Below are 26,955 nucleotides of genomic sequence, written 5' to 3'. Positions count from 1 at the left end.
GTGCCCTTCCCACCCCCTGAAGAGGCTAGATAATTATCCCCTCGTGCCTCCCTTTCTCCCAAAGAACTTAGGAATCTTCCCACCTGTCACCCACTGACCACACCCCAGGCATTGTGGGGGACTGCCCCTTGGGGTGCTTGTGAACGCAACATGGTACACAGAGCCTGTCTTACTTCCCACACTTGCATACACCTACACACACAAACACAGACATTTCACAGTCACAGACACACACTCACACACACACTCACTCACAGATACCCTACAGTCCCATGTACACACATACACACACTCATGGATAACTCACACTCACACACACATATACACTGCACACACCTACCACACTCGTGGACAACTCACAATCACACACATACACAGTGCACACACATGCACACACTCATGGATATCCTAGGTACAGACTCAGTCACTCACAGACACCCCACAATCCCATGCACATACACACACTCACGGACGCCCACAAACCCCGCACACACCTGTACACACACATTCACAGACACACACACGCACACACAGACCTTACACTGGCAACGTGCTACGAAGTGATTCAGGGGTTGGTTGTTAGTTTTGGCATTTCGTCTCCCCTCCGTGTGCAACGGACCCGTCCACACCACACCACCACCAGGACCCCTCCGGAAGCCCCCACCTGCCCATGACCCGGGTTCCCTCCAGGCTCCGTCTCCCTGGCAAAGGAGTGCCCATGAGAGGTACAGCCTGGGTTCTGTCCTCAAGGGGCAGAGACGGGGGGGAGAGTTCTGCTTACCCGCCTAGTGGGCCCCCACCACACCTAGAACTCTAGACCCCTGGCCACAGCCCTGCCAGAGCTCCCCAGACCTCCTTCTTCCTGCTCCCCAAATAGGCCAGCCACTCGCAGCCTCTCGTGGCCGTTCTTGCTGCCCGGCACACTCCCCCAATTTCCCAGCCCCCCCCATCTGATCTCTGTCCCCTCAGAAAGGCCTTGCCACCTACTCAACAAGGGGCCACCCATCCCGACGCAGCTCAGTCTGCATCTGCACAGCTGTCCTTCTAGCACTTTCCTCAACCTGCAAAGTCCTGGCTGTCTCCCAGCCATGGTAATGCCCTCACCAGGCCGTGCGCGGCAGGCAGGGACCCCATCTCTCAGTTCTCTGCCGATCCCCCCACGTGGGCTCAGAGCCTACGCTTGCTAAAAACTCTGCGAGCGTTTCTGAGAGAACAGCCGGCAAGCGAGGGGGGTGAGGGGGGCCAAGAGAAGCTTCCACTTGACAGGGTCAGGGAGCGAAGAAGAAACAGAGCTGCCCCCTCTCCCGCGCCCCCGGCCCCGCCCTGCCCAGGGCATGTTACGCTTTTTTCTTAAAAGCGGAGAGATCCTTTGAAGACATTATGCTAAGTGCAACGAGCCAGTCACAGAAGGACTAATACTGTATAATTCCACTTCTGTGAGGTTCCTAGAGTAGTCAAATCCAGAGAGACAGAAAGTCGACTGGTGGTTTCCAGGAGCTGAGGGGAAGGCGGAGTTCAGTGTTCAATGGGGACAGAGTTCCGCGGAAAACTGTCCTGGATGGTGGGGATGGTCACTTAACAATGTGAGTGGACTTAGAGCCACGGACGTGTGCACTCGAAAATGGTGAAGATCGCTAATTTTTCCTTATGTGTATTTTACCACGATTAAAAAAAAAACTGATTGGGATCCTACAGGCTCAGAGGGCAGGTGGGCAGGTGGGCAGGAGAGAGGGCACATTCTACAGAAAGAGCCAAGGTGCTCAGGGCCGGTCCTGAGTGCTGCCCTCACAGCTCAGGCTCGAGGCTTGGAAGCTGGGAGTTACATAGACTGTAGCAACGAGACAGCCTGTGGAGGCCTCGGTGGATGGTGGGGGCTGGAAGCTGCGGCAGATTCCAGGGGACATGTTGCCTGCCAAGGGATGCAAGACCTTCTCTGCCTCCGTGCTGTACCGGGCTTCCCCTGCAGTGACTGAGCCTATGCCATGGTCAATGGCACGGCTTCCAGGACCCAGCCGCGTTAGGACAGAGAGACTCTGGAGAGTGCACAACCCAGGGCTCTTACCCCTGAGCACAGGGGCCTGAGGCCTCCCCCAAAATTATGTCATGAAGACTGGAGCTTTGACAGCTTTCAAACCTTGCTGGACGGAAGTCTTCCCTGTTCTGTGCTTGGGGAGATGGGAAGGTAAGCATGAGGCACACCTACAGGCATTAAATATTTTGTCATGTTGGAAAAAAAAAAAAAAGAGGGAGACAATGGTTCCCTTGAATGTTTCTGAAATCTTTCCAGGCCTTTCAAACTTGAAATTTTTATTCATTAAAATTGGATGAGAAAACCCAGCTCTACATATAGTCATAGTATTCCACAAGCCAAAAATCAGGACAAATAGCCAATAGCCGCGATGGAATACTTGAAATCAAAGCTGTCCTGGAAAATAGGTCACACGGTCACCAATTATACAGAACACATATTTCAGGTCCCTAAACTAACCCAGTGCTTTTAGGTTTTATAAATGATATTTTAGGACTTTGATCATGTCCATTTCTACTTTCCTCCAAATTTTTGCTAAAAGGGAAACTTTCCTGCATCATTGAAATTTCTAGAAAATTAACCCCCATGGATGGACAGCTGTTCTGGCAGATATTCTGAGGGCCCCTTCAGAAAACATGGCCCATCACCACCCCCCCAAAAATGGCTTCTGGAGCCCATATGGCCCAGCTCCCCTTACTGACAGACCCCCCCCGCCAGGCTGCAGAGCCAGAAGTTCTGAAGGTGGACCTAATTTGCTGTGATGAATTGTGTGCATGCCCCAGTGATCAAAACTGCAGCTGAGACCGATTATATTTAATAATTGCAATGGTTCTTGTGGAAACATGTGGGTGTATACCTTTGCCCACTCGAAGAAGTCCAGCCTGGCACAAAGGAAAGGGCAAATGTGATCCCTGCCACCCAGAATGGAGGGGCTGCCCACTCCTCAGGAGCTGGGCCAACTGATGGGGCTGAAGAACACTGGGGCCCAGCCTGCAATGCCTTGTCTGCCCTTCTCATCTGCACTCAGCTTCCAACCAAACTGTGGGCACGTCATCACTGCCCACACACCTGCCCCACCAGGACCACATGGGTCTGTTCTATACCTTCCTTCCCACCACCTGGCAGAACTCGCTGCTTTCTGGGAGGCAAACCAAGAATCATCTATATCTGTAGTCTGTCCCATCCCTCTCAATTCACCAGAAGGGTGTGTGTGTGTGTGTGTGTGTGTGTGTGTGTGTGTGTGTGTTCATAGGCAGTTGTAGGGTAGAGGGAGAGGTGGGTAGCAGGTAAGCGTGGAATTAAGAGTATATGAGGAAGGTGTCATGAAAGCAGTATAGTTCCTGGCACTTGGTACTCAATACTAATGGATGTAGCTAGCTGGTTGGATGGATGGATGGATGGATGGATGGATGGATGGATGGGTGGGTGGGTGGATGGGTGGGTGGATGATGGATGGATGGACAGAGGGATAGAAGATGGATGGATGACTGGTGGGCAGATGGATGGATGGATAGATGATGGAGGGATGGGTAGATGATGGATGGATAGATAGATGGCTGAATGGTGGATGGACAAATGAATGTATAGATGAGTAGGTGGGTAGCAGATGGATGACTAGTAGGAGAAAGGAGGGCATGAATACATAAGTAGGTAGGAAGGTGGATGGATTGGTGGAAAGACAATGGGCTTTGAAGTCCAAATCCTACTTTAGTCACTGTACCTGTGACCCTAGACAAGTCACTTCGCTTCTCTAAGTTCCTGTTTCCTCGCCTGAGAAGTGGGATGAATAATGCCTACCTCACAGCCTTGTTATGAGCTCCAAATTAGGTAACACGTGTAAAAATTTTCACAACATGTACAATGATATACAGACATTCAATATTGTCATAATGAATACCAACCATGAGGTTCTGCCATCACTGTCAACTCGAAAGCATGGATGACCCCACACTTTTGATGTGACACCTTCAGAAGGAAGGATGGGGAGACTAAGGCAGTGCCCTGGGTCAGGGATGTGGCTGTTGGACTGTGCATCCAGGTCTGGCTTCAGGGTGGGGGTGGGGGCACGGGTCACTGAGCTACTCTTGCCTCCCCTGCTCAAACACCCAAACCCTGTGGGTGGAATACACTCCCCATTTCCCCCTGGGACCCCTGTCTCCCTGCAAGTGTTCTACTTTATTGTCCTTTCCCAGCCTCAGCTTTCTGGTCTGCAAAATGGCGAGAGTAAAGGGTACTCCTAATGGCCCCAGGTTGTTGAGGTGCCAATGAGATATCTGCAAACCATGACATGTTGCAGCAGAGGCCCGAGACTCAGAGCCCAGGTGGGTAAGGAACCAGGTAGGGCAGACCAGCTGGGGTTGTGCTGAGCTGGGGAGCACATCCTTGTGTCTTAAGGAGGCAGCTGATTGCTGTCACACAGAAGTATGGTCCAGGGATTTCTAGGTCTGATTTGCAGAAAAATCAACAACTCTACCCATTTAGTGTGATGATAAAGAGGATAGAATCTGGGGCCGGGGGCCTGGGGCCAGCGTTGACCAGCTCTGTGGCCTAGGGAGAGGGTTAGCCTCTCTGTGCCTCAGTTTCCTTACTTTAATAATAGAGGCATTATGAGGATGAATATTTTGAACGTTTAAAAGTGCTAAGAACATGGTCTGACACTCAATAAGCACTATATGTTAGCCACTATAATCATAGGAAATCTCCATTTTGAAACACACATCATCATTTAAGATTCCAATATCCCTGGCCACGGGCTCTAAGTTTTCACCCTCCATGCGGCCAAAATGTTCAATGTTACTACGATAATAACTTTTCCTTGTGTGTATCTCCTCCCCTGGACATGAGAGGAGACTGGTGGGGGTCCTTCTCCATCATTCTGGAGCACCCGATGGGAGGCAAGGAGTCGGCACACACCCCTATAGCCCCCCTGGGAGCCCCAATCCCTGCCCCAGACAATTTCAGCATCTTGTGTCCCCCTCACCTTCTACCATACCTCCTATCAATGCTATATTTTATCCAAGACCCAAAGAACATATAAGAAGCTCTAATATTTGATGTATCACGGTGAACAGAAGAAATGACCAATTAAAGTAGAACACACGTGAGCTATCCCTGTTTACGAGACGTTATAATGAGAAGTTGTATATCAGTGCAATGTGGCACCACCTAACAATATATTGAGCTCCTACTACGTGCTCAAGCTGGGCCGGCGGTTCTTCATACATTATCTTTACATCTCCCCATTGTCCCCATTTTACTGATGAAGTGACTGAGTCTCAGAAAAGAGAAGCAGCTTGATATGTCATGCAACTGGTCAGAGGTGGTGCTTGGATTTGCACCCAAATGGCCCAGTCTTCAGGCTGTTTCCTCCCCTCTGGCTGTCCTCTGCCTCCTGGTGCCACCAAACCAAACCTGTCACCCGACTCCGCCCAGATCCCAGTACACAGGGAATCTCATTGCAGTGCTGGACCAGCCCCAGCCAGCCCATGTTTGATTTTGTCTAAACTCCAAAAGCAGAGCGAGTGGGGCCATGTTCATTATTGACACAGCAAAATTAATTTCTGCCATCTCCCCCACTCCCCTCTGTGCCCGGCCCCCACCCCTCGCCTCTCCTGTGAGTGCAGACACACGGCTGCTGACTGGCGCTCCTGAAATGCCAACTTGCATTTCTCATCATTAATTTCTTTCTAAATGTCATTAGTAATTGTTCCTGCTCGACCAAAGAGTGCAATCCAGGCTTCCGCCAAGAGCACCCAGGACTCGTCTCTCAGCTGGCAGGGGGGAAGCACCCCTCCCCCCGCCATGCCAGACCCGGCACCCTTGCAGGAGGCAGCCAGCCCCGCTCTCCACAAGTTGGGATGGCAGACTGCTGTATGGAAAGACAAAGCAGGCCTCATGCTTCCCGTGGATGGGCTCACCAACAGAAAAAAGCCTGCCTACGCTATTAGCCGAGTGGTTCAATGCTCGGGCTCTGCAGCCAACCAGGCTGTCTGGGTTTGAGTCCCATCTCTGCCACTGCCTAGCTGTGCCTCAGTCTCCCCATCTGCAAAATGGGGAGAATAACAGCATGGGCTTCATAGGACTGTCCTGAGGATGAATCAGGAAAATGGATGCCAAGGGCCCCCCATGGTGCCCGGGGGTTGTTTCTGTTACTGTTCTCCTGTCCTGCGGTGAAGTCCGCTCTTACTAGCTGTGTGACATGGCATGAGAGCAAGTCTCCCATCTGTGACAACGGGACAACAACACCACATCAACTCTACCCCGGTGCCATTACCCGCCCCTCCCAGCCTTGGCTGGGCACTATGATCATGTTTCACAAATGCTTATGCTGAGCTCCAAAAGGGAGCCTCCAGGAGAGACAGCACTGGCCCAATGTCCCAGGGAGGATGGTGAGTTGCAGAAGGGAGGTCGCATGCCCAACGTCGCAGTGACAGCAAGAAGCAACTCGGAGATTCCCCCTCTCCAGCCCTCAAGGCCCGTGTCTTTCCTGTCCATCCGGCTGCCTCTTTGTCTAAGTCGGTGGGCAGGGGGGGCGGTGCGGGGAGGCAGCGTTTTGTACGGGGTCAACCTCTGGGAGCCTTGGACCCACCCCGCACCCACTGATTATGTAGTATTATTACTGTTTCTGAGAAACTGAAGGCATTTGGTCCAGGCTGGGACGGTGCCGGCAAGAGGCTGGGCTCCCGGCACACACAACGGCCGCTGGCTGGAGGCTCCTGGCAGCTCCTGGCAACTCCCCCGTGCCCATCTGTCGCGATGGCATGGTGCCCCTCTTAAGTCGGTTGGCCCCCCGCCCTAGGGCATGAATGACAGGCTCTGATGGGCAGACAGGCAGCCCAAGGCTGATTCCAAGTGCCATCTCTGCCCAGAGCTGGGCCTTGGGGGGAGCCCCCCGAGTCCCCACCTGGGCCTCCACACACTTCATTGCTCAAGCGGGCAGAGCCCCGGGTCTCATGAGGGCATCTGGGCACATCCAGGCAGAGGCTCCTCCCAGAGCCTGTTCCACCCTTGCTCCTCTCTGCGGCGACCACGGCAGACGCAGCTCACCCCCCCTGCCCAGAGCAGAACAGTCCCATGCCCTGAAGCTGGGTCACTCCCCTGGGAGGGAAGACCTGTTTGCCCCCAGCACCCGGCACCCAGCAACCAGCAGCCAGCACCTGGAGGCCTGTCCTCGGCTCCTAAGGGATTGAGAGTCCCGCTGCCTCAGCCTCAGGGCTAAGAACACAGACATTAGTGTCAGGCTGCCTCGTTCACACTCTGCAGCTCTAGCAGCTGTGTGACCCTGGGGAGCCTCAGTTTACCCATCTGTGACACGGAGATCATAGGAGGCCACACGTGTGGGGTCACCACGAGGTCTCAAAAGACTACACGTGTGAAGAGAGGCAGTCAGGCTCCCAGTAAGCACTCAGGAAACGCAGTCTCACTTTTACCATGTTGGGGTGAGCGGCTCAGGCCCAGGCCCTGGACTCAGGAGGACGAGGAGCCATCTGTGGCCACCCCTCAGTCTTCTCCAGACGCGGACCCTAAACAGCCACACACGGCCCCTCAGGAGGCTCAGCGTCCCACAGTGGTCACAGTGGAATGAGACGGCGATGTTCCTGATCCACCTTATTGTGAGCAGGGAAGGCTGCACCCCACAGATCAAGAGACACAGATAGATGGCGTCTGGAGACACAGTAAGGAGGGGGAAAGGCCCGGGTCCCCCAGGCCTCCTGTGACGTCACAGTGGTCACGTAGGGTCATGTCGGGTCATGTGCAGTGTAGGAAACAACTGGCTGATAGGCTCTATGTTATGCTATGTTATGCCGCAAGCACACACATCCATTCTGTTTGTCCTCATCTGTTTACTGTCCCTCTCCCCACAGCATTCGAGGGACTTGGCCTCCGTGCGTCCCCAACACCTGCACACATCTGGCACAGAGAGGGCGCTTGGAGAACACCTGTGGGCTACACTGAGCACATCCACGCACGGCGGACTGAATGAATGAGCGGACGAAGGAGTGAACGAAAAGCCCACGGCACTCAGACCACGTTCGAGATGACGATGACAGCCGTGGCTGGGGCTGCCCAAACCTCCACCCGGTGCTGAAGGCCCTTCAGGGACTATGGCCTTTCGTCTCCCCAACACCCACAGGAAGGGGCTGTCATGACCCCCCATTTGCTGGGGCCCATCGAGGATCAGGGACTTGCTCGAGGGCACAGAGCTGCTCCCAGGCTGCTGGTCCACAGAGCAGGCTGGGCGCCACCACGCCGTGTCGTCACGTGGACTGGAACCCCATCTGTGAAAGGAGCTGCTGTCCTGTCACAAAGCGATCCTGCCCTGGAATGTGCCGTGGTTTACCCACAGGAAGCCTCAGATGCTAAGTGCTTTTCACACGTGGGCTCTCCATCTTCACACCCACCCGAGGCAGTGGGTTTCACCTCATTTTACAGATGAGGAAACTGAGGCCAGAGAGGTACCAATGTCTAGGATGGAAAATAACGGAACAGACTGACTGAGGGCTACTCCAAGCAAGCAACAGGTTCTCACCCCCTGGAACCACGGCTGGGTGTCACCAGGCACCTCCCTGTTGCTGTCCCAGGCCGAGCTCAGCCTGGCCCGGCTCTCCCAGCAGCAGTGGGGTGGCAGGGACTGGGCTGGAGGGAGATGCTCCTACTCACAGAAAACTCAGCCAAAGAGTCAAATGCTAAGTATCTGCCTAGAGCACTTTTAATTTTTAATTATTATTAGTTATAATTATCTGGCTGGATCTGACGGCAGGAGCGCGCAGGCAAGGAAACTGGCTCCTCGGTTACCCATCTTATAAGGACCAGGAACTTAAAAACTGGGCTCCTGGAATCTGCAACCCTTGATTGCAACCTCCCTCTTTTTCTCCCTTCCTTGTTTATGTTCTCTTTCCTTTATTTTCCTCCTTTCTAGAAGCTCAAGAAATATGGTAATACATGCGGGGATGGTTAGATGGATGGATGGATGGATGGATGGATGGATGGATGGATGGATGACAGAGGGCGTCTTCACTGGCCCAAAACTCACATTTGGGTGGGAAGTCAGGCTAGACGTAGTTATTACAATCTGCACTGGCAAAGGGATCGAGGGGTAAAACCCAGGGCCAGAGACGCTAAAGGAGGGAGAATCAGGGAGAGCTTCTCAGAGAAGGGACCCCCTGAGCTGAGCCCTGAAGCCTGAGAAGAAAGGAAGGGCAGCCAGGAAGCACCCATCTCGCCAAATCGCCCCGATGAATGAAGCAAGAAGGTGTTCACCCACCTCCAGCCCCACTGCCCTTTTCTCTGTATCTTGGACACCCCAAATCTGTCCATGCCTCTGAGTCTTTGCACTGGCTGTTCCCTTCCCCAGATGGTTCCCCAGCCCTTCCCCACACTGGCTCCTTTTCAACCTTCAGGACTCTGTTGAAATGCCAGCCTTCCTTGACCACCCAATCCAGTTTTTCAGCCTCAACATCCCCTCACCCTTGCCCCGAGACACACACTCTCTCTCTCTCTCACACACACACATCATTCTCCATCACCATACAGTGTTTAACTGTCCTCAAAATTCTACAGTCTGAAATGACCTAGTTCATGTATTCACGGGCTTACTGATGGTATCTCCCAAAGAATGACAGCTGGGTGAGAACAGGGACCGTGTCAACCTGTTCACAGTTGTGCCTTGGGTCCCTGTGATGGCGCTCCCCTATAGTAGGTACTCAGCAAATATTCGTAAATGAAAATGGAATGAGGGGAAGGGTCAACCCAAATGTTCTCAAGCGCTCAAGAGGAAGGGTCCCAGTGGAGCTCAGACCACGCCCCTGGCTCACAGACACCTCCCCCTGGCTGGGTACCAGGATTCAGCCTGGCAGGGCCCAGCTCACCCCATTGGAAAGGCTCCAGGTTGCTTGTTAGAATACCTAGCTCTGCTTTTAATCAATTGTAATCATTTAGCTGGAAGCGGCATGATTAGGCACACACAAGCAAACAGCGTGAGCTAATCCTTTAAATGCGCCCGCTCAACGCAGGGCTGGCCGCTTTGCCGCTGCAGGCCCCGGCTCGGGGAGCGCTTCCTGCGGCCCGTCGCTTTGTCAATGAGGGAGTCTAGATTCCAGGGCACAGGGCAGACCCACTGCTCCCCCAGCCCAGCCCAGCCCCATTCCCGAGCTCAGGAATGCCAGAACGTCCCCTATCGGAGAGACCCTTCCTCGGGCTCGAGGCTCCCTGTGACAGCACCCGGCAAGGCTGCCATAAGGGGGCAAATGGCAACACCAGGAAGCTTGAGGTCTTCTGAGGTCCCTGTCTCCACGACCAGACCTAATCCTTCCTCTGCCCAAGCCTAGCCTGAGCTGAACTCACCCCCTTGCTTGCCACAAGGTTTGCAGGCTCCAGGCCTCGAGCTGCAGCCTGGCGAACGCTGCGTTCAGGCCTGGCACCGCAGCTCGGGCCCCAGCACGCTTCCGCCGGGCCCCACCTGTGAGCGGGTCCTTTTGCATCCCCTGTTCCTGCCACTGTGTTACCTGCTCGGCCCAACTACTAAAATAGTTTCTAGGTCCCCTGACATGAAGGCTTTTTATAGATCAGCACTGCAGGCCTCATTTAAATCTATTAGCTCATATAAATGGCAATTCACTTAAACTTTGGAGGGTTTCTGTTTGCCTTGGTGGCAGAGACAATTTGGCTTTGCATGTGGCTCTGCCATTTGCTAGTGACCCAGGACACACCACTTAAGCTCTTGGAGTCTCAGTTTCCATATCTGTAAATGAGCATAAGAGGACCTACTTCATGGGGTTGGGCTGAGACAATCCGTGCAAAATGCTTAGGTCAGAGCGTGGCCCCCAGGAGGGAGCCACCCAGGGGAGGTGACTGTTCAAACTATTTCTTGTCCAATGTCATGGGGGAGCTCGTCCACCCTGTCAGAGGCCAGCCCTGTAGGGCTAGTAATTCGCACACTCCCTGCATGCATTCCCTCAGCGACAGTGAAGAACGGGTTACCGTGAGCCTCAGGAAAGACAGAAGGACATGCCATCCCGCCCAGGGTCTGTGGCACAGAGGTGTCCACAGGGATTCCGAGACAGCTGGGCTGGGCGGCTGAGCCAGCCCCTCCCCTCAGGTCAGCTAACCCCTGGCAACGGGCCCAGAGGGCCCCAGGCCTTCATCTGCTGAGGCCCGAGGCTGGAAATGCAAGGCCAACAGCCCTGACATTTTTGGGGTCTGTGGTTTACAGAGAAGTCTTGCAGGCCCCCCACTAAATCGGCATACTGCCCTTTGCTGAGCCACGGGCAAGGCCCAGGGAAACGGTGCAGAGGAAAAGCCCGGGCCAGAGGCAGCCAAAGGTGGGAATGGGTCTTGAAGCCCTGGCCTCTGTGGCCCTCCCCCCTCGCCTCACCGCTCTGCACACCCACCCCCTCCCTGCGCCCCAGTGTGGGTGTCCCGCGCCCGCGGCCTTCACACGTGGCTGGGCGCCACAGACGGAGGGACTCAGCGTCTCACTGTGTTCACACTCACGCCAGAAATCACGGAATCACAGCAAAGCCCTAGTGGAAGGAGGCCCTGCAAAGTCATCTGACCCTCAAGTGCCTCATGCTAATCATATGCTAATAACCAGGGTCCCAGTAATGCGAATACTATGAGCCGGGTTGCCTGTGGGCCAGTCACTGAGCCAAGGGCTCCCGCAACACAACTATGAGGTGGGAACTGTTAGTACTCCCATTTAACAGATAGGAAAACTGAGGCCTAGACCTCGTAAGTGAGGGAGCCAGGCTGCCAACACAGAGCTGCTTCACAGACCGTGCTTCCTGCCTCCCCGACTGCAGCACTCCAGACACCTCAGCCCACAGGGGCTTCACCACCTTCCCTCCCTCCCTTCCTCCCTCCCTCCCTCCCTCCCTCCCTTCGGAAAGATTCTTCCCACACAGTGGAGGTTCATGGGCTCCCCTCCCCCACCCCGGGCCACAGTTCAGTGGAGCAGGGGTGGACAGCTGACTGTCAACCACTGGAGCTCAACCATCAGATTCCCTCTCCAGGGATCTAACCCTAACCCTAACCCTGGTGTCTGCGTGCTGGCTGTTTTCAGCAGTCACTACTTCTGGGTGGGCTGGGTGTTCCTTCTGACTACTTGCATCACCAAATCCCCATCCTAGAGGCCCTCTGTTGAAATACCCAGGTGTGTCTGTCTCAGCAGAAATGACAGAAGCCATGGCAGCACCGGCCACCTTTTTCCTAGTAGAGACAAGCCCAGAAAGTCAGGCTGAAGGAGAACACAGTAGGCACCAGAAAGAGGCAGAAGGCAGAGTGTCACTACCTTGAGAAAGGGGCACTAGATTCTTAAGGACAGGGGCCCTCAGAAACAACACTTCTCCCTGCTCTTGGCAACCAAAAGCCACCCTGTGTCACTACAACTCCATTCCCCATCCTGCTCAAACTAAGCCCAGAGTGATGCCTGTGCACACCCTGAGTTTTTGCCCACTACCCCAAGTCTTGGGGCCACAGGATGCAAGTGGACAGAGCTTAAAATGCTTGAAGACAACTGTCCCCCACTTCCATAGCAATCTGCCCGCATCTTCTCCCGGTGAATGGTTCCCTGAAAGCTCCTAGGAGTCAGGCTGGATCCCCAGAGCCTAGCACGCTGCCTGAGCTCCCTGGGCGTGCATGCGTGCGTAGTGGGGGGGGGGGGGGTGTGCATGTGCGTGCGTGCGTGCGTGTGTACCCAAACCTTGCTTAGTCTCCCCTCTCTCTTCCCCCGCCTCCAGTCCCTGGCAACCATCCGTGTTCTCTGTTCCAATAGTCTTGCCTTTTTCTGGAACACCAGGTAAATAGAGCCATGTAGCACGCAGCCTTTCGAAGCTGGCTTCGATCCGTTGGCACTTGCGATTCATCCAAGTGGCTGCGTGTTAACAGTGGGCCACTGCCTGAGGGTACCACACCTATCCATCCGTTCCGAGGTAAGGGACAATTAAGGGGCTTCCAGCAGGGGATGGAGGCTTTGGTGTGAGCATGTTTCTAGTTCTCCAGGATAAACACGTAGTAGGAGGATAGCTCGGTCAAATGGTAAGTGTATGTTTAACTTGATAGGGACTCACGAACTACTTCGCCAGGTGGCCATACACTTCCGCCTCCCACCAGCAACCAGTGCGGGGGTTCCGGCTGCCCCTCCGCACCCTGGCCAGCACTCGGCAGGGCCAGCTTTTTGCTTCTGTTTTGATCAGCCTGGTAGGTGTGTGGTGGCGTTGCATTCCCCTTCATTATTAAGTGGTGAGGGTTTTTTTTTTTAAATATGTCCTGGCTATGAGTCCTTTATCAGACAGGTGATTTGCACATATTTTCTTCCCGTCTGTGACTTTTCATTTTCTTAACAGTGTCTTTCAAAGACCAAACTTCTTACATTTTGATTCAGGGTGGAAATCGGATAATACTTCTTCTCTACTTGGATTCCCAGCACAATGGGGATAAAGTCCAAACTCCTTTGCTGTCCTACAAACCCCGCCATGACCTGGTCTCCACCTGCCAGCCCTCTCCAGACCCCTCCTCCTTACTTACTGGGCTTTAGCCGCCTTTTGCCTTCTTTCGTCCCAGCAGTACACTCAGCTCACATGGTCACAGGGCCTTTGCACTCATAGTTGTCTTCCACACACTTTCCTTCTCACCAGCCAGGTCTCAGCTCAAATGCCACCTCCTCAGAGAGGCCCTCCCTGACCACACTCACCAAGGATTACTCAACCTCATCCCCATCACGCGCCAGCCTATCACCTGATTTTATTTTCTTTGTGGTGACCACGACAGGACACTGTCTATCAGTCCCTCTTAAATGCAGGCCCTGTGGGTGTTTCTCTGTCTCATTCAGCACAGTCTTGTCAGTTCCTAGATCTAGTGCCTGGCTACAGTGAGCCCTCCACGCATATGTTCTGAACAAATGGATAGCAAAGCTTAGTCCCCTCTCCTGCTCCTAATCACTCTGATATGAATGTGCTCCAGTCTGTCCCAAGTCCTTGAAATCAATGTCAGTCTTCGGGCAGAGCCAGAGGAACTCAAAATCAGACGGGACTTCCACCTCCCTCATCCTGGCAACAGTGCTCCTGTTAATGCATCCTAAGAGAACATTCTGTTTGGAGGTAGACACATCACTAGGACACAGACCAAGCCTGCCAGGGTCAAATCCCATCTGTTACCTCTATATTCACAGCAGGAATTTCCAGTTCTACTATGAGAACAATCCTAAGCCTTGTATATTAAGACCTCTCAGCTCAGAGTCACTTGTGCCTACAAACATTAGTTTCCCGGAGTCTCCCCACAGGACCTCAAATGACATACAGCCAGGAGAGCCAGCCAAGGCTCCAGCAAGGACCCTACATCCCGCTGTACACACAAAGCCCCACATGTCACCCCTGGAGAATAGCGCACCTGCCCGCTGGCCCCAGGTTCTGCCTAATGACACAATGACGATGAAAACTTTGATGCCTGAAAAACCCTCCTCTCCAAAAACCAGAAAATTGCTATTCAAGTTACTTATGGAAAGCCATTACTTGCGTAGATCTGGTGTTGCTACAACACTTCCACATTTAAATGGTCTGTAATTAAAAACATTAATTGCAGAAAAGGGTCACTCATTAAGGCTATAATTTAGTGAAGTTCTCGGCATTTGAGGACCTGCCTTAAAGGTTGACGGGATGACCCAGGAAACCACCAGCTCACAGGAACCACTCTGATGTCTGGGACAGTCTGCAGCCCCAGGTAAGGTCAGCCGAAGCGGGTCCACAGCTCCCTGGGCCTCCATATCAGGAGGCGGACCTGCGGTGCGGCGATACGGAGGAAGCTCACAAAAGGCAGGATGGGGCGACTTCCCTGGGAAAAACCTTCAGGCCAACAAGGGAGGAGAGCACCCCTTTCTCGGCATCCAGGACAACGTGGGAGGGCCAGAGGGCTGAGGGAGTTCAAAGTTTAAGTAAATCATAGTTTATAGGAGCTGTGGTGGGTTTCAAAGAGGCCTACCGTGTTGAGCTATAAAAAGCTTCGGTTGTCTGGGGACCCGGGGACTATTTTGGAAGGGGCACCGGGCAGATAAGGCAGGTGGGAGGTAGGGTATGGCGGGGCACAGACTGCACTTGGCAGGACGCACGGCCAGCTCAGGTGCAAGGCTCCCTGGAGAGCCCGCCGCTCAGGTGCCCGCATGCATCTCCCTCGGTCAGCTGGGAGGGGGGGCAGCTAGCCAGGCTTAGCTCAGGCTGTGGATCGAGGCAGGGACAGCGGTGGGCCCTGGGTGTGTCACCACCTTGCTGGTGGCACTTGGAAGTGGAACCCCCTCTCTGGGCCTGGGTCCCTAGAGTTAGGTCCTTAACTGTCCCACAGCGTGACAGGATGACATCAGCTCTCCCTGCCCGGCCTGACATGGGGCCAGCCCGTGGGAAAGGACCCTGACTGTCGGATAGTGAATCCCCACTGACCCTCCAGGGGCCTGTTTTCATTTCCTCAGGGTGACCGCCCAAGCTGGGTTGTGTCACTAGGCTGCACAGGCCATGTCTGTACCCCTTTGACCCCAGAAAAGGGGCACCCCACTGCTGCCCCTCAGTGATGTTATGACTCAACCCTGCTGCTGCGGCCTCAGCCTCACCCCCGAGGAAGGGCGTGACTGCTGAGTGCCGGGTCAGCACTCGTCCAGGTGGGCAGGCGGGGCACAGTTCCAGTGGGCAGACCCTGTGGGTCACGGTGTGCACAGTGCTTGGCGGGTGTGACAAACACCAGCTCTCCTTTGCTTCTGGGCACAGGGCACCATTACCTTCCTTGTCCCCTTTGAAACTGGGCACGGCCACATGACCAGATCTGGCCAAGCCAACACTATAGAGGGAGATGCGTGTCAATGCCCAGAGGAAGCTTCGAGGGCTGGTGTCTGATTCACCACCTCCCTCATGTTGTGTGGGGAAAGTGGTGTTATTCTCCGTGTACGGTATCGAGGCATGCCTGCACGTACGTGTGGTACTTCTGGGGACGTCCATGTGGTACTTCTTTTTCAGGTGCCGTGTTATGCTATGTGTGTGGTATTCTGTGTGTGTGTGTGTGCATGGTATTTCTGGGTGGACATGTGACCAATCCAGTGTTACAAGAATTTCCTGCAAAAGCCAGCGGGCAAGAAGGCAGCTTCACCTGGACACAAGTCTGAGCCTCAGAAACCAGTAACAGGTGGGACACCAGGAGGAGGGGCTGCAAGGGCCTGGGGGGGACGACCCACGCAGCGCCCCCTCACAAGGGCCACTGCGCTGTACCTGAGGCTTCATCAGCCTCAGGACCCGTGGTGGGCACCCCTTCCTCTGAGTTGGGGCCCAACCCAACTGCTCTCACTTTTCTGGCTTTCCCAGGCTAGAGGCTCCAAGACCCCAGATCCAGGTCCTGGCTGCACACAGCCCCAGGATTCAGCCATGCAAGCTGCAGAGACTACCAGCCACAGATCCAAAGCTCCGTTGAACATCATCACATAAGATCGGTGGAGAAACAGGCTCCCCAAGAGGGGAAGGGGCTGGCACAGAAACACCACCACCGAGAGCCTTCTGACTCCTCACCAGGCTGCTCCAGGTCGGCTCATCTGAGAGTGCTGGGCAACAGGGCCCAGGAGGCCACCCCACACCAGCCTCCATGAGGGCAGCTACTGGGGCCACACCAAGCACCTGTTGCTTTTTGAGTGGGGGTAAGGCTAAGTACAAGACCCCACCATCCTGGCTTCACCCCAAGCCCCTCGGTGCCCCTGGTGGCCCTGAAGAGCCCCAGGAGGGGCGTGCAGCGGACGAGGGCACTCACCTGCAGCTCGGTCTGGAAGAAGAACTTCTGGGGGCACTGCGAGCAATCGTAGATCTTGTCCTCCTGCCCATGCACGGCAAAGATGTGCTGCTGCAACTTGTTGGCCTGGACAAAGACTGGACACGGACATGGCCGTCAGGGGTCAGACTCTGGGGACACCAGCCCGGCCACTGCCACACCATTCACAAGTAGGGATCACCCAACCACGGACACAGTCAGCCAAATACGGGGCTACTAGGAGATCACCGGCAGCTACTAGAGAGGGCTCGAGCCAGTGGAGCTGAGCTCTGCCACTTAGGGGCTGTGCAACATTGGATAAGTCACTTAACCTCTCTGGGCTTCATTTCCTCCTCTGAAAAAGATGAGGATCATTAAAGTATGTAGCTTACTGGGTGTCTGGGAGGATCAAATGGGTTAATACTTGCAAAATGCTTAAAAGATGGCCTGGCACATGATTAGTCCAGGGAATGTCATCACCATCATCATCACCATCATTTGCCAGATATCTTCTGCATGTGGGCTCCTAACTCTAGCACAGACCTGTAAGGCGGGCACTATTGTTACCCTCATTTTACAGAAGAGGAAACTGAGGCACTGGGAACGTTAAATGCCACTGCTAGCGGGTGGCAGAGCTGAGAGTTGAATTAAATAAATTTAACACACTGTCTAATACAAAAAGGTACTCAATAAACACGAACTACTATTCTTGTTGAGGTTATTATCAGCATCCTCAGATCCCCACGCAGGGGCCCCGGTGTCCTGAGTCAGCAGGCCCCTCAGTACTAGCTTCTGCCTGGCCCGCAGGGTATGATGGTAGCAGATGGGTGGGGGCTCCCGAGATTGAGGGGGAAGGGGCCCCAGGGTGTTCCAAGACACTCATGCACGCTGGAGACTTTCCCTGCAGCACAGCCCCTTCCTCAGGCCCATCATGGAGCGGGTCGCAGCCCTGGCTTCTGGGTGGCAATAGTTCATGAGGCTGCCCGGCCCTGGGCACACACAGGAGTTGGCCCGGAGGCAGCTCTGTGTCTGGGAGGTGAGCACTTCAGATATCCCCTCCCGCCAGGCGCCCTCCCCGGGGTGGGCTTCCTGCCGAGGCAGACAACAGATGTCGGGGGAGGCAGGGGAAGGCCAGGGCTCCCCCACGCACACCGACTGCCATCTGGGCAGCAGGAGGGGCGATGGCAGAGCCCCTGAGACTTGCCTCAGGCCGGGACAGCCGCTCGCCCAGGCGGGCAGCCAGGCTGGGGGCTGGGGGCCAAGGGCTGGGGACTTGGCCAACAGAGCTGCCCTTGACCCCTCCATCCTGGAGCATGGATGGACAGGGTCCGAGGAAGCCAGGAGGTGTGTAAAGAGAGAGCCCCACTGTTGCTGGACAGAGCTCCCAGGGCCCACGGAAGGCAACAGAGGGGTGAGGCTGGGCTGGAAAAAGCAGTTATGCAGGGGGGTAAGAGGTGGGCTAGGAAAGAGGGCCCTCAACCTGCCTAAGAGGAGGGGACAGAGGTGGGGGGGGCCGTGGGCCAGCTCTGCATGGGGCATGCAGGGTGATGGGCTGTGGGTCCCTTGGGGAGTCCAGGTCCATGTCAGGGCGGGAGCATATGCAATTAAAGGGCTGGGCCCTGCATCCCCCCCGCCCTCACTCCCATGTATACTTACCTGTGAAGCACACGGGGCATTTGAAGGTGCCGCCCATGCCCTCAAAGCTGTGCTCAATGAGGTGACAGAGGAGCTTGGCTGGGGAGTCGAACATCTGGTTACACAGCTTACACTCGTGGTTGATGCCTTCCTCTGCAAGGAAAACAGTGGCCATCAGTGACCCTGCAAACCGTGTCCTCTGGGCAGGAGCCCAAGGGCCCCCAGTATAGCCCAGGCCAGCCTCTCCCTGGTACCCAGAACCAGGGCTGGTGTGGGGGCCAGAGATGCCAAGACCCACCCCAGCTCCAAATGACCCTGCCCCCAGAGACTGACAGACCCCGCCGGCCAGCCCCAAATATCTGGCTCTTGAAGGCATCATTTGCTGTGATTTCTCTTGCTGGTCAAGCAAGAATGTGTGCAGGCCATGATCAATAGCTTGAATCTGAGACCATGTCACAGTGGAGAGGAGCCAAGGATGGGGTCTGCACAGAGAAAGGAGTCCAACCCGAATTTTTAAAAATCCAGTAGAATATTTACTGAGCACATACTGTGTGCCAGGCACTTTGAGCTGGTGGGGACCTAAACAGATAACTCACTTGTCCCCATTCTAATGGTGGGGGAGACACATAATAAAGATGACCAACACATAACACAGCGTCAGGAGGTAACGTGAGAACACAGGGCTCCCTAGGTGGCAGTCAAGGGCAAAGGCCCTGAGGTGCACCTGGAATGCCCTAGCTTGCCGGGAGCAGGAGCGCAGCATGCCTGAAGCCTGGGGGCCGGGATGGGGGGGTGAAGTCAGAGGGGACACAGGGATGCCCATCACCCCGGGCCTTGCTGGCCACTGGGGGACTCTGGCTTTTACTCGGAGGCTTGAGCCACTACTAGTACATGTCACCAAAACAATAACAAAATGATCTTTTTTAAAAATTTTGGAAGAGATGGCCTATGGACAGTGGCTGATGGACAAAGGGCAGACACCCTCCAGACAAAGGGCAGACACTCTGTCCTTCCATCTACCCACCTGGGAGCCGCTCTGACCTCAAAACTTCACTCAGAGGTGCCCAGGGAAGAGAGTGTGCCCCGGGCACCAGCTTCTCACCAGCACCCAGGGGAGCAGGGCCAAGGTCTGGCGCCCCAGGCCAGAGTCAGCAGGGCAGGGCTCGGATCCCCACAGCTGCTCCACAGTGTGTGGCCCGGGCTCCAGTCCACTCAGAGGAAACGAGCGCCCCCTGAGCCCCTGTCCCACGAGGCTGTGTGAGGATGGAAGAGGCCAGCATCTGTCCCCAGTGTGGCCCATGGCTCAGCAGGGAGTGTGGCGGGGAGTCACCCTGGCTTGAGTGTCGCCTCACCCAGGATTAGAACCCGGTGCTGCCACTCATTGCATGATCTTGGGCAAGGTACGTAAGCTCTGTGTGCCTCAGTTTCCTCTTTTCTCAAATACACGATAACTGCCTTCCTTACTGCTACACACCCATGAGCATGGCCAAAATCCAGAACACTGATGATAGCAAGCCCTGACAAAGATGTGGAGCATCAGGAATTCTCACCCACTGCTGCTGGGAATGCAAAATGGCACAGCGACCCTGGTAGACGGTTTGGCGGTTTGTCACAAAACGAAACATACTCTTACTATATGATCCAGCAATCTTGCTCCGTGGGTATTTACCCAAAGGAGCTGAAAACTTATATCAACACAAAAAGCTGCCCACGGATGTTTACAGCAACTTTATTCATAATTTCCAAACCTCAGAAGCAACCAAGATGCCCTTCAGTCCGTGAATGGATACACAAACTGTGGTCCATCCAGATGATGGATTATTATTCAGCGCTAAAATGAACTGAGCTATCAAAGACATGGAGGAACCTTCGATGCATATTACTAAGTGAAAGAAGCCAATCCGAGAAGGCTACATGCTGTATGATTCCAACTCTTCCGGAAAAGGCAAAACTATGAGGACAATAAAAAGATCAGTTGGTTGTCTAAAGTGGGGGCAGAGACGAACAGAGTACAGAGATTTTGAGGCAGTGGAAATACTCTATATGATATTATAATGATGGATGTATGTCATTACACATTTGTCTAAACCCACAGAAGGTACAACACCAAGGGTGAAACCCAAGGCAAACTATGGACTTTAGGTGATTACGAGGTGTCACTGTAGGTTCATCTTTGCAAAAAACATGTACCTGGTCATTCTGGTGAGTGGCCCGGATAATGAGGGAGGCTATGCATGTGCGGGGCAGGGAATACAAGGGAAATCTGTATCTTCCTCTCAGTTTTATCATAAACCTCAAACTGCTCTAAAATTAATAAAAGTTGGGGCGCCTGGGTGGCTCAGTCTGTTGAGCGTCCAACTCTTGATTTCTGCTCGAGTCATGATCTCGGAGTCCTGAGATCGAGCCTGGCATCAGGCTCCACACTCAGTGGGGAGTCTGCTTGCTCCTCTCCCCCTGCCTGCCCCGTCCCCTGGCGCATGCGCACATTCTTTCTCTCAAATAAATTAATTAAATCTTTAAAAAAACTAAAAAATAAGTAAAGGTCTTCAAAAAAAGTCACCCCTCCCCCAATAGCCTTCCTCTTATAGTTGATGTGACAATTAAAAGTTAATAATACAGGGTGCCCCTGGGTGGCGCAGTCGGTTGGGCACCTGACTCTTGGTTTCGGCTCAGGTTCTGATCTCAGGGTGATGGGTTCAAGCTCTGCAGCGGGCTCTGAGCTCAGGGGAGAAGTCTGCAAAATTCCTCTCTCCCTCTTCCTCTGCCCCTCCCTGCTCTTTCTCTCTCAAATAAATAATCTTTCCCCCCCAAAAAGGTAAATGAGTTAATACATGAAAGAGGAATTTGACAGCCCCTGGCACACAGCAAGTGCTCAATAAGTGTTTGTTGTCAGGCATGCCAGTATCCGTGAGAGTATTATCTGGGACAGCCAAGGACACAGGCTCCCTCTCGGGCTCCCCCAGGGAACCAGCCTCACCAAAGGTGCCAGGTGCTCTGATTTGCCCTCAAAGGCAAGAATTAGGTAGCAGAGGGGCTCTGCCAGTGGTAAGACATGAACACAGATGGGCTGGGGCTCCTGGCGAGTCCCTGGGTCCCCAGGCCCTGGCAGGGGCTGGCAGGGACAGCATGCATCCCCCAGCCCCCCGGGCACCCCCCGCAGAGGTGCGCGCACACACATGCGCGTGCAGGTGGGCCTGCCCCACATAGCCCACTGGCTGGAATCTACCGGGTGTTTGTCGTGCCCCTGGAGCCCCAGCAACTAGGCCACACGCACCCGACAGAGATTCAGGCAGATCTTCCATTTCTACTGACAGAAAAGGAATTCATTGACAAGTTTGGGGACACGGGGCAGGCTCAGCACGCTCGCCGCATAGGCCCTACTCACGTCCTCCGCTTCCCTTGGGGGGACTCTCATCATAATTAGAGATGGCCTCCTGTGTGGGGGCTGCCTCAGAAGACCCCCAACACCCCCTGCCCCCCCCCACAAACAATGCTTCTCAGTGCCTGGCACAAAATAAGGAATGGATGAACGGAAGGCAGAGAGGGACCATCCTTATATAGGGCCTCCCTGGTAGAATGTGGACACCTCTTGGGCATCAATAAGGCAGACGGTATGTGAATTGATGATTGTACAGAGGTTTCTATTATCGTTTATAATATAACTTACGTTTAAGCTGATAACATAAATTAAAAATCAGAATTAACCCTGCTTGCTGGTAAAACCCCATTTCTAGGAAAGAGAATTAGACCACTTGCTAAGGTAACAGCCAACTGGGGGTGGTGCTCTGAACAGGATACAAAGCCCTCCCGCCATCCACATGGATCCCACCTGCACACCACCTCCAAGCAGCCTCCCCTGACTATGCCAACGTGCACAGCTGCACCTGGCTGGGCACCGTGACCCCGGGTTCATCTATTCTGATCCTGGCAACTACGTGATGGGCACAGATAATGGCTTCTCCTCCTCCAGCCTCCACAGCATCAGGCCCCTCCTGGACCCACAAAAGGGGCTCGGGAAATACTCACGGAGGAGGGATGCCCCCTGCTGGGCCCTCTCCCCCTGCCCAGCCAGAGCCAGCTCCCCAGGTGGGGATGGCAAAGGAGGATTTACTGCTCTCTGCTGAGCGGGGCCTTTATCCACTTGGCTGTGAATGGAGACGTGCCGTCTGATGCACAAACACTGGGAGGACAAAGAAGGCTCCCGCAACTTATAAATCAGAGAAATCATGTCTGACAGTCACTTTCCGTTCTCCGAGTGCCGCGCAATTCATCAGCCGGTCCCTCCTGATTCATAGACGCCGCTACACCCTGCACCCACGTTCATAAATATGTGCACAGTCAGGCAGCCCTGGGGCTGCCAGCCGGTTCCCGGGCCCCAAAGAGCTGCCATTTAAGCACATCACACCCCCAAACCGGGGTCGATGCGAGGTTGTGGTCTAATCAGATCAAGAGCCCGATAGACAACTGCGTGCCCCTGCACCCTTTCCTCGCTCGCCCCCCCACCACATGTTAAACGGAGTCAAACCTGGAGAGATGGGGGGAGGGAAAATAAAACAAGCACAAAGTGAAAATGGAGTGAAAAACAAGAAAGCCGGAGGGGCTCCCACAGACCCGAGAATCTCTCCCACTCGGGCCAGGCCTTCTGGTCTGCAAAGCTGCTTTCTGAAGGACAAGACCCTCTCCCCACCGGAGGGGGTTGGAGGTGCTCCCCGGGGTGTCCATCATGTGTACCTCTGCCTATACAGCCATCCAGGAACATGGTGGGGGGGGGGTGAGGAGCTGCCCTAGTTAGCGTGCAAACACTCCTGTGCGTGCCGGTGACCCGATACCAGCCAGCCCACGGATACTGACAGAATCCGCCGCTGCCGTGGCCGCTTACCCCGCCGACGCGGACAAGCTCTCGTCTGTCCCAAGCTGCGGCCTCCGCAGAGAGCAACACCCTCCGAGAATAACTTTCCCGAATTATACAAGATCACACAGCCTCAGCAGACACCTTGGAGCAGAATGACAAAGCTGTCTGGGAGCCCACAGGCCCCTCTGCCCCGGCGCGGGGGGCGGATGGAGGATTTTGTGAGTTAAGACGCAAAATCACTTCCTCTCCTTCCCATTCTTTTTTTTTCTTTATAGCACATGACAGACATCCATAAGAGAGACCCACACAACTCAAGTGAATTAGGCAGCCCCGCTCATTTGTAAAGTGAAATGCAGATTTTTGCCTGCTCGCTGTGCCAGATCTTTCCTCCCGGTCCCCGTAAGTCGGGGCTGGCACGGGGAATCCACTGATTTATTATGATTTTTTAAAAAATAAAAATAAATAAAAACCCGAACTGCCAAAGAAACAACCCAGCAAGCGCGAAAATCCCAGAGTCCCCCCCCAACCCTCTTTTTTTTTTTTTTTTCTTCTGCTCAGGAATAATACGTGTTAATTTTACACTTCATTTCTCAAAAAAATAATAGGATGTGCTTTTGCTTAAAACCAAGTCAGCCTGCTGGAACCTTTCAGGCTGAAACTGTGTCAGCCCAAAAGAGGAGCGGAGGGCTTTGTGGAAGAGCACCGTGCCGAGATGATAGCTTCCTGTAATGTCCTCGGTACCGACTTTTGTCTCCAAAAGCATTTGATCCTGGCAGACACATACTTATTTCCATACAGGTCTTGGGGGAAGCCAGGAGGAGAGAGAGCTGATTATCAGAATCCTGAAGGTGAAGCTCAGGTGGGCCCCACTGATGTCAAAGGCAGGCCTGGGCACACATTCGGAGGCCATAATTTGCTGCCTGGGAGGGAGGGGCGGCGGGCTGCAGTGGGGAGTGGACAGGGCATTGTTCTCGGGCTCTAATGCACTGAGCGCGACCTGCTCCCGCCATATCGCTGGGCCCAGCCCGGCCCTTCTCTAAGCAGGGACCCCACTCGGGGAAGCTGACCCAGGAGCGGTATCATTACGGCACAGACCCCTCCAAGAGGAGAGGACCAGTGACTGCCACCTGTGTTGACAGGGGGCATAATTAGCCACCTCCCATTCGGGAAGCAGCAATTAAGGACACAAAAGTGAGAACTAGAAACACTTGAGTTTGAGTCCCAGTTCCAGTCATTCGCTGGGTGTACTTGGGTAAGTTATTTAACCTCTCTGAGCCTCGGGGCTTCTGCTACAAAACGGGAAGCATCATCACAGGGCTTTTGTAAGGCTGCAAAGCAGCCTGCTTCTGCCACAGGATGTCTGCCCTCAATGAAACTCTCTCCTCCCCTTGTCCTCCTTCCCTCACGTCATTCAGGAGTCTGCCTAACTGCTACCTCCTCCGAGAGGCCTTTCTGGATGCCCCGCGCTAAAGCAGCGCACACCCCCATCCTTTCTAGCACCTCACCCACCTTTAATTTCCTTTATAGTGCTTATCACCACCTGGCATATTACAGCGTTGATTGGTTTTTTTTAACTGACTTCCTGTCTCGCACATCTTACACACACTCACGCACGCAAGCACACGCACACGCACACGCACAGAGCAATGTAAGCTCCATGACAGGTCGTTTGCTCATGCTATGTCACCAGTGCCTAGAATAGGGCCTGGCACACAGTAGGTGATCAATAAATAAGAAATGAGCGACTCGTGCGAAGCACTTAATACAATGCTTGGAACACGGGGTAAGGTTCCTGGTAAATGCTGGTTACCACACACCACTGGTCTCCCCCAGACTGGAAGGCCTGGAGGCTTACAAAATCTGTGCTTGCTTTCAGAAACTCGCTAGTCCGATCCTCACAAAATGGCCTGCTCTGGGAGTGCAGACCTGGAGGGTCCCCCTCAGTGGACCAAAAAGGAAAAGAAGGCTTAGAGGGGCAGCACCTGTGTCACCAAAGTGGGTGAGCTGGGGATTGGGGGCACGCGGTCCCCCCCAAGCAGAAAAATACCAAAATAGGCCCAGGACTTGACACCTGGGACCCAGCAAGCCACCCTCTGCTCCTTGATCATCCAGAATTTGGGGGTGAGAAGGAGGATGGAGACGTTCCCTCCCGGGTTCCACGTTTGAGCCTGGAGGCCCCCTTGCCAGTACCAGCTCCAGCTGGCCAGAGGGCCAGGAACTTTGCCCAGGTCAGCGGGGAGGCAGCGCCCGCGGTGACAGCGTGGACCAGCCCAGGGCCCTAGCACTGTCCCTGAAATTTCTGGGAGTGGAAGGAAGGCAGGGGACACACAGGCTGCCTCATCAAGCTGAAAGCCTCTGTTCCCGGCCTGGGTAATAAATTCTCCAGCCTCAATTCCACAGCCCACCCCAAGGCTCAGGTCAAGCAAAGACCCCTGAGATCCAGGGGCCCGGGCTCGGGCACACAGAGATAAGGAGGGGGAAGAACAAGGAGCCAAGCATTCATCCAGGTAAATGAGCAGGCAAGAGGGGGACCCCAGAAGAGCACCCCTCTGATGCTGCCCTAATAAATAACCAGTCACAAACAGGCACCAAACAGGAAATAGAAACACAGGCCAATAGGGGACACAGTCCTTTGTTCTCTGTAAGGAACAAAGACCTTTGGGTGGAAGAGAAGAGGGCAGATACTAATATCTGGGCAGCCAGATCAGGCTGTTTATCTGTTGATTTGTTATTAAATACCACAAGGAAATGAACCAAGGCAGGCTGTAAGGGAAAGCGGGGGCGGTGTGTGATATCTGACCTGGGAGCTGACAAGGGGCAAAGGAAGAAACAGGGTCTGAGGGTGAGCCCTTCCCCAGAGGCCAGGCAGGACCTGGGGAAACACGGAAGTGGGGGCAAGGGCTGATCTTGGGACCCCCAATACCTTAGGCCCTGGCTGCCCTGAATATCTATATCCCTGCTAGGCAAGGTGTGGGCCCCGGACCGGCAGCCCCGGCACCTCCCGGAGCTGCTGAGACATGCAGAATCTCAGGCCCAACCCCAGACCTGCAGAATGAGAATCTGCATTTTTAAAGTGCTCCTGTGATTTGGGCATGCATTCAAGTTTGAGGAGCACTGAGCCCTATAAAAAGGCTTCTGGGGATGCCAATCGTATTGGAAGCCTGTTGTCACGAAGCTGTGTGTTCATAGCTATAATCTTTCCCAAGATCGTATGCTTCCATCTCTAAAAAAGAGGAAAGTTTTCTACACTCACTTGTCTACATTTTACAGAAGACTGAGATAGATCAACAGTGGGAAACACTCTCCTATTATCACAACTGAAATGAGAATGACCTGGGGTGTCTTTGGAGGGGCTGTTGGAGACTCTGGGGGCAGTGACTGTGTGTCAAGCACCCTGGCATCCCTGCTGCCCCAGACCCCAAATGCTGGGGTGCTCAGGGCTGCTCAGCGCCTCCCCTCACTCAAGAACACTTAGCCGTTGCTTGCAGGCACGCCCCGCCACTGCTGCCCCCATTCCAGGCTCCCATTTTCCTAATTAATCCTGGAAGATGGGCTGTGCCCTTCCTCCTCCCCTCAGGGGCACCTTCCCAGGCCTCTCTGGCCAGGAGGGACCCATCTCCTTGTCCCCCGTGTTTCAGAAAGGCTTATAAATGAGCTCTGGCAGCCTGAACCA

At 54.3% G+C, this 26,955-nt stretch overlaps 1 protein-coding gene across 5 annotated transcripts in view; it reads right to left on the bottom strand.

The window, feature by feature from the left end:
* Positions 1-26,955, bottom strand: part of ZNF423 (zinc finger protein 423) — a 326,576-nt gene that overhangs the window by 10,447 nt on the left and 289,174 nt on the right. For all 5 annotated transcript variants that reach the window (XM_027620148.2, XM_027620149.2, XM_027620151.2 and 2 more), the window contains 2 exons: positions 18,452-18,583; positions 16,799-16,914 (listed from right to left, as the gene is read on the bottom strand). In XM_027620148.2, the coding sequence (XP_027475949.2) occupies positions 16,799-16,914; positions 18,452-18,583 (248 nt within the window). The remainder of the gene's footprint in view (positions 1-16,798; positions 16,915-18,451; positions 18,584-26,955) is intronic.

This window comes from Zalophus californianus, chromosome 17 (genome assembly GCF_009762305.2).
Source record: "Zalophus californianus isolate mZalCal1 chromosome 17, mZalCal1.pri.v2, whole genome shotgun sequence".
NCBI lineage: Eukaryota > Metazoa > Chordata > Mammalia > Carnivora > Otariidae > Zalophus > Zalophus californianus.
Note: the sequence above shows the minus strand (reverse complement) of the source record. Positions and strands in the feature narration are given on the sequence as shown.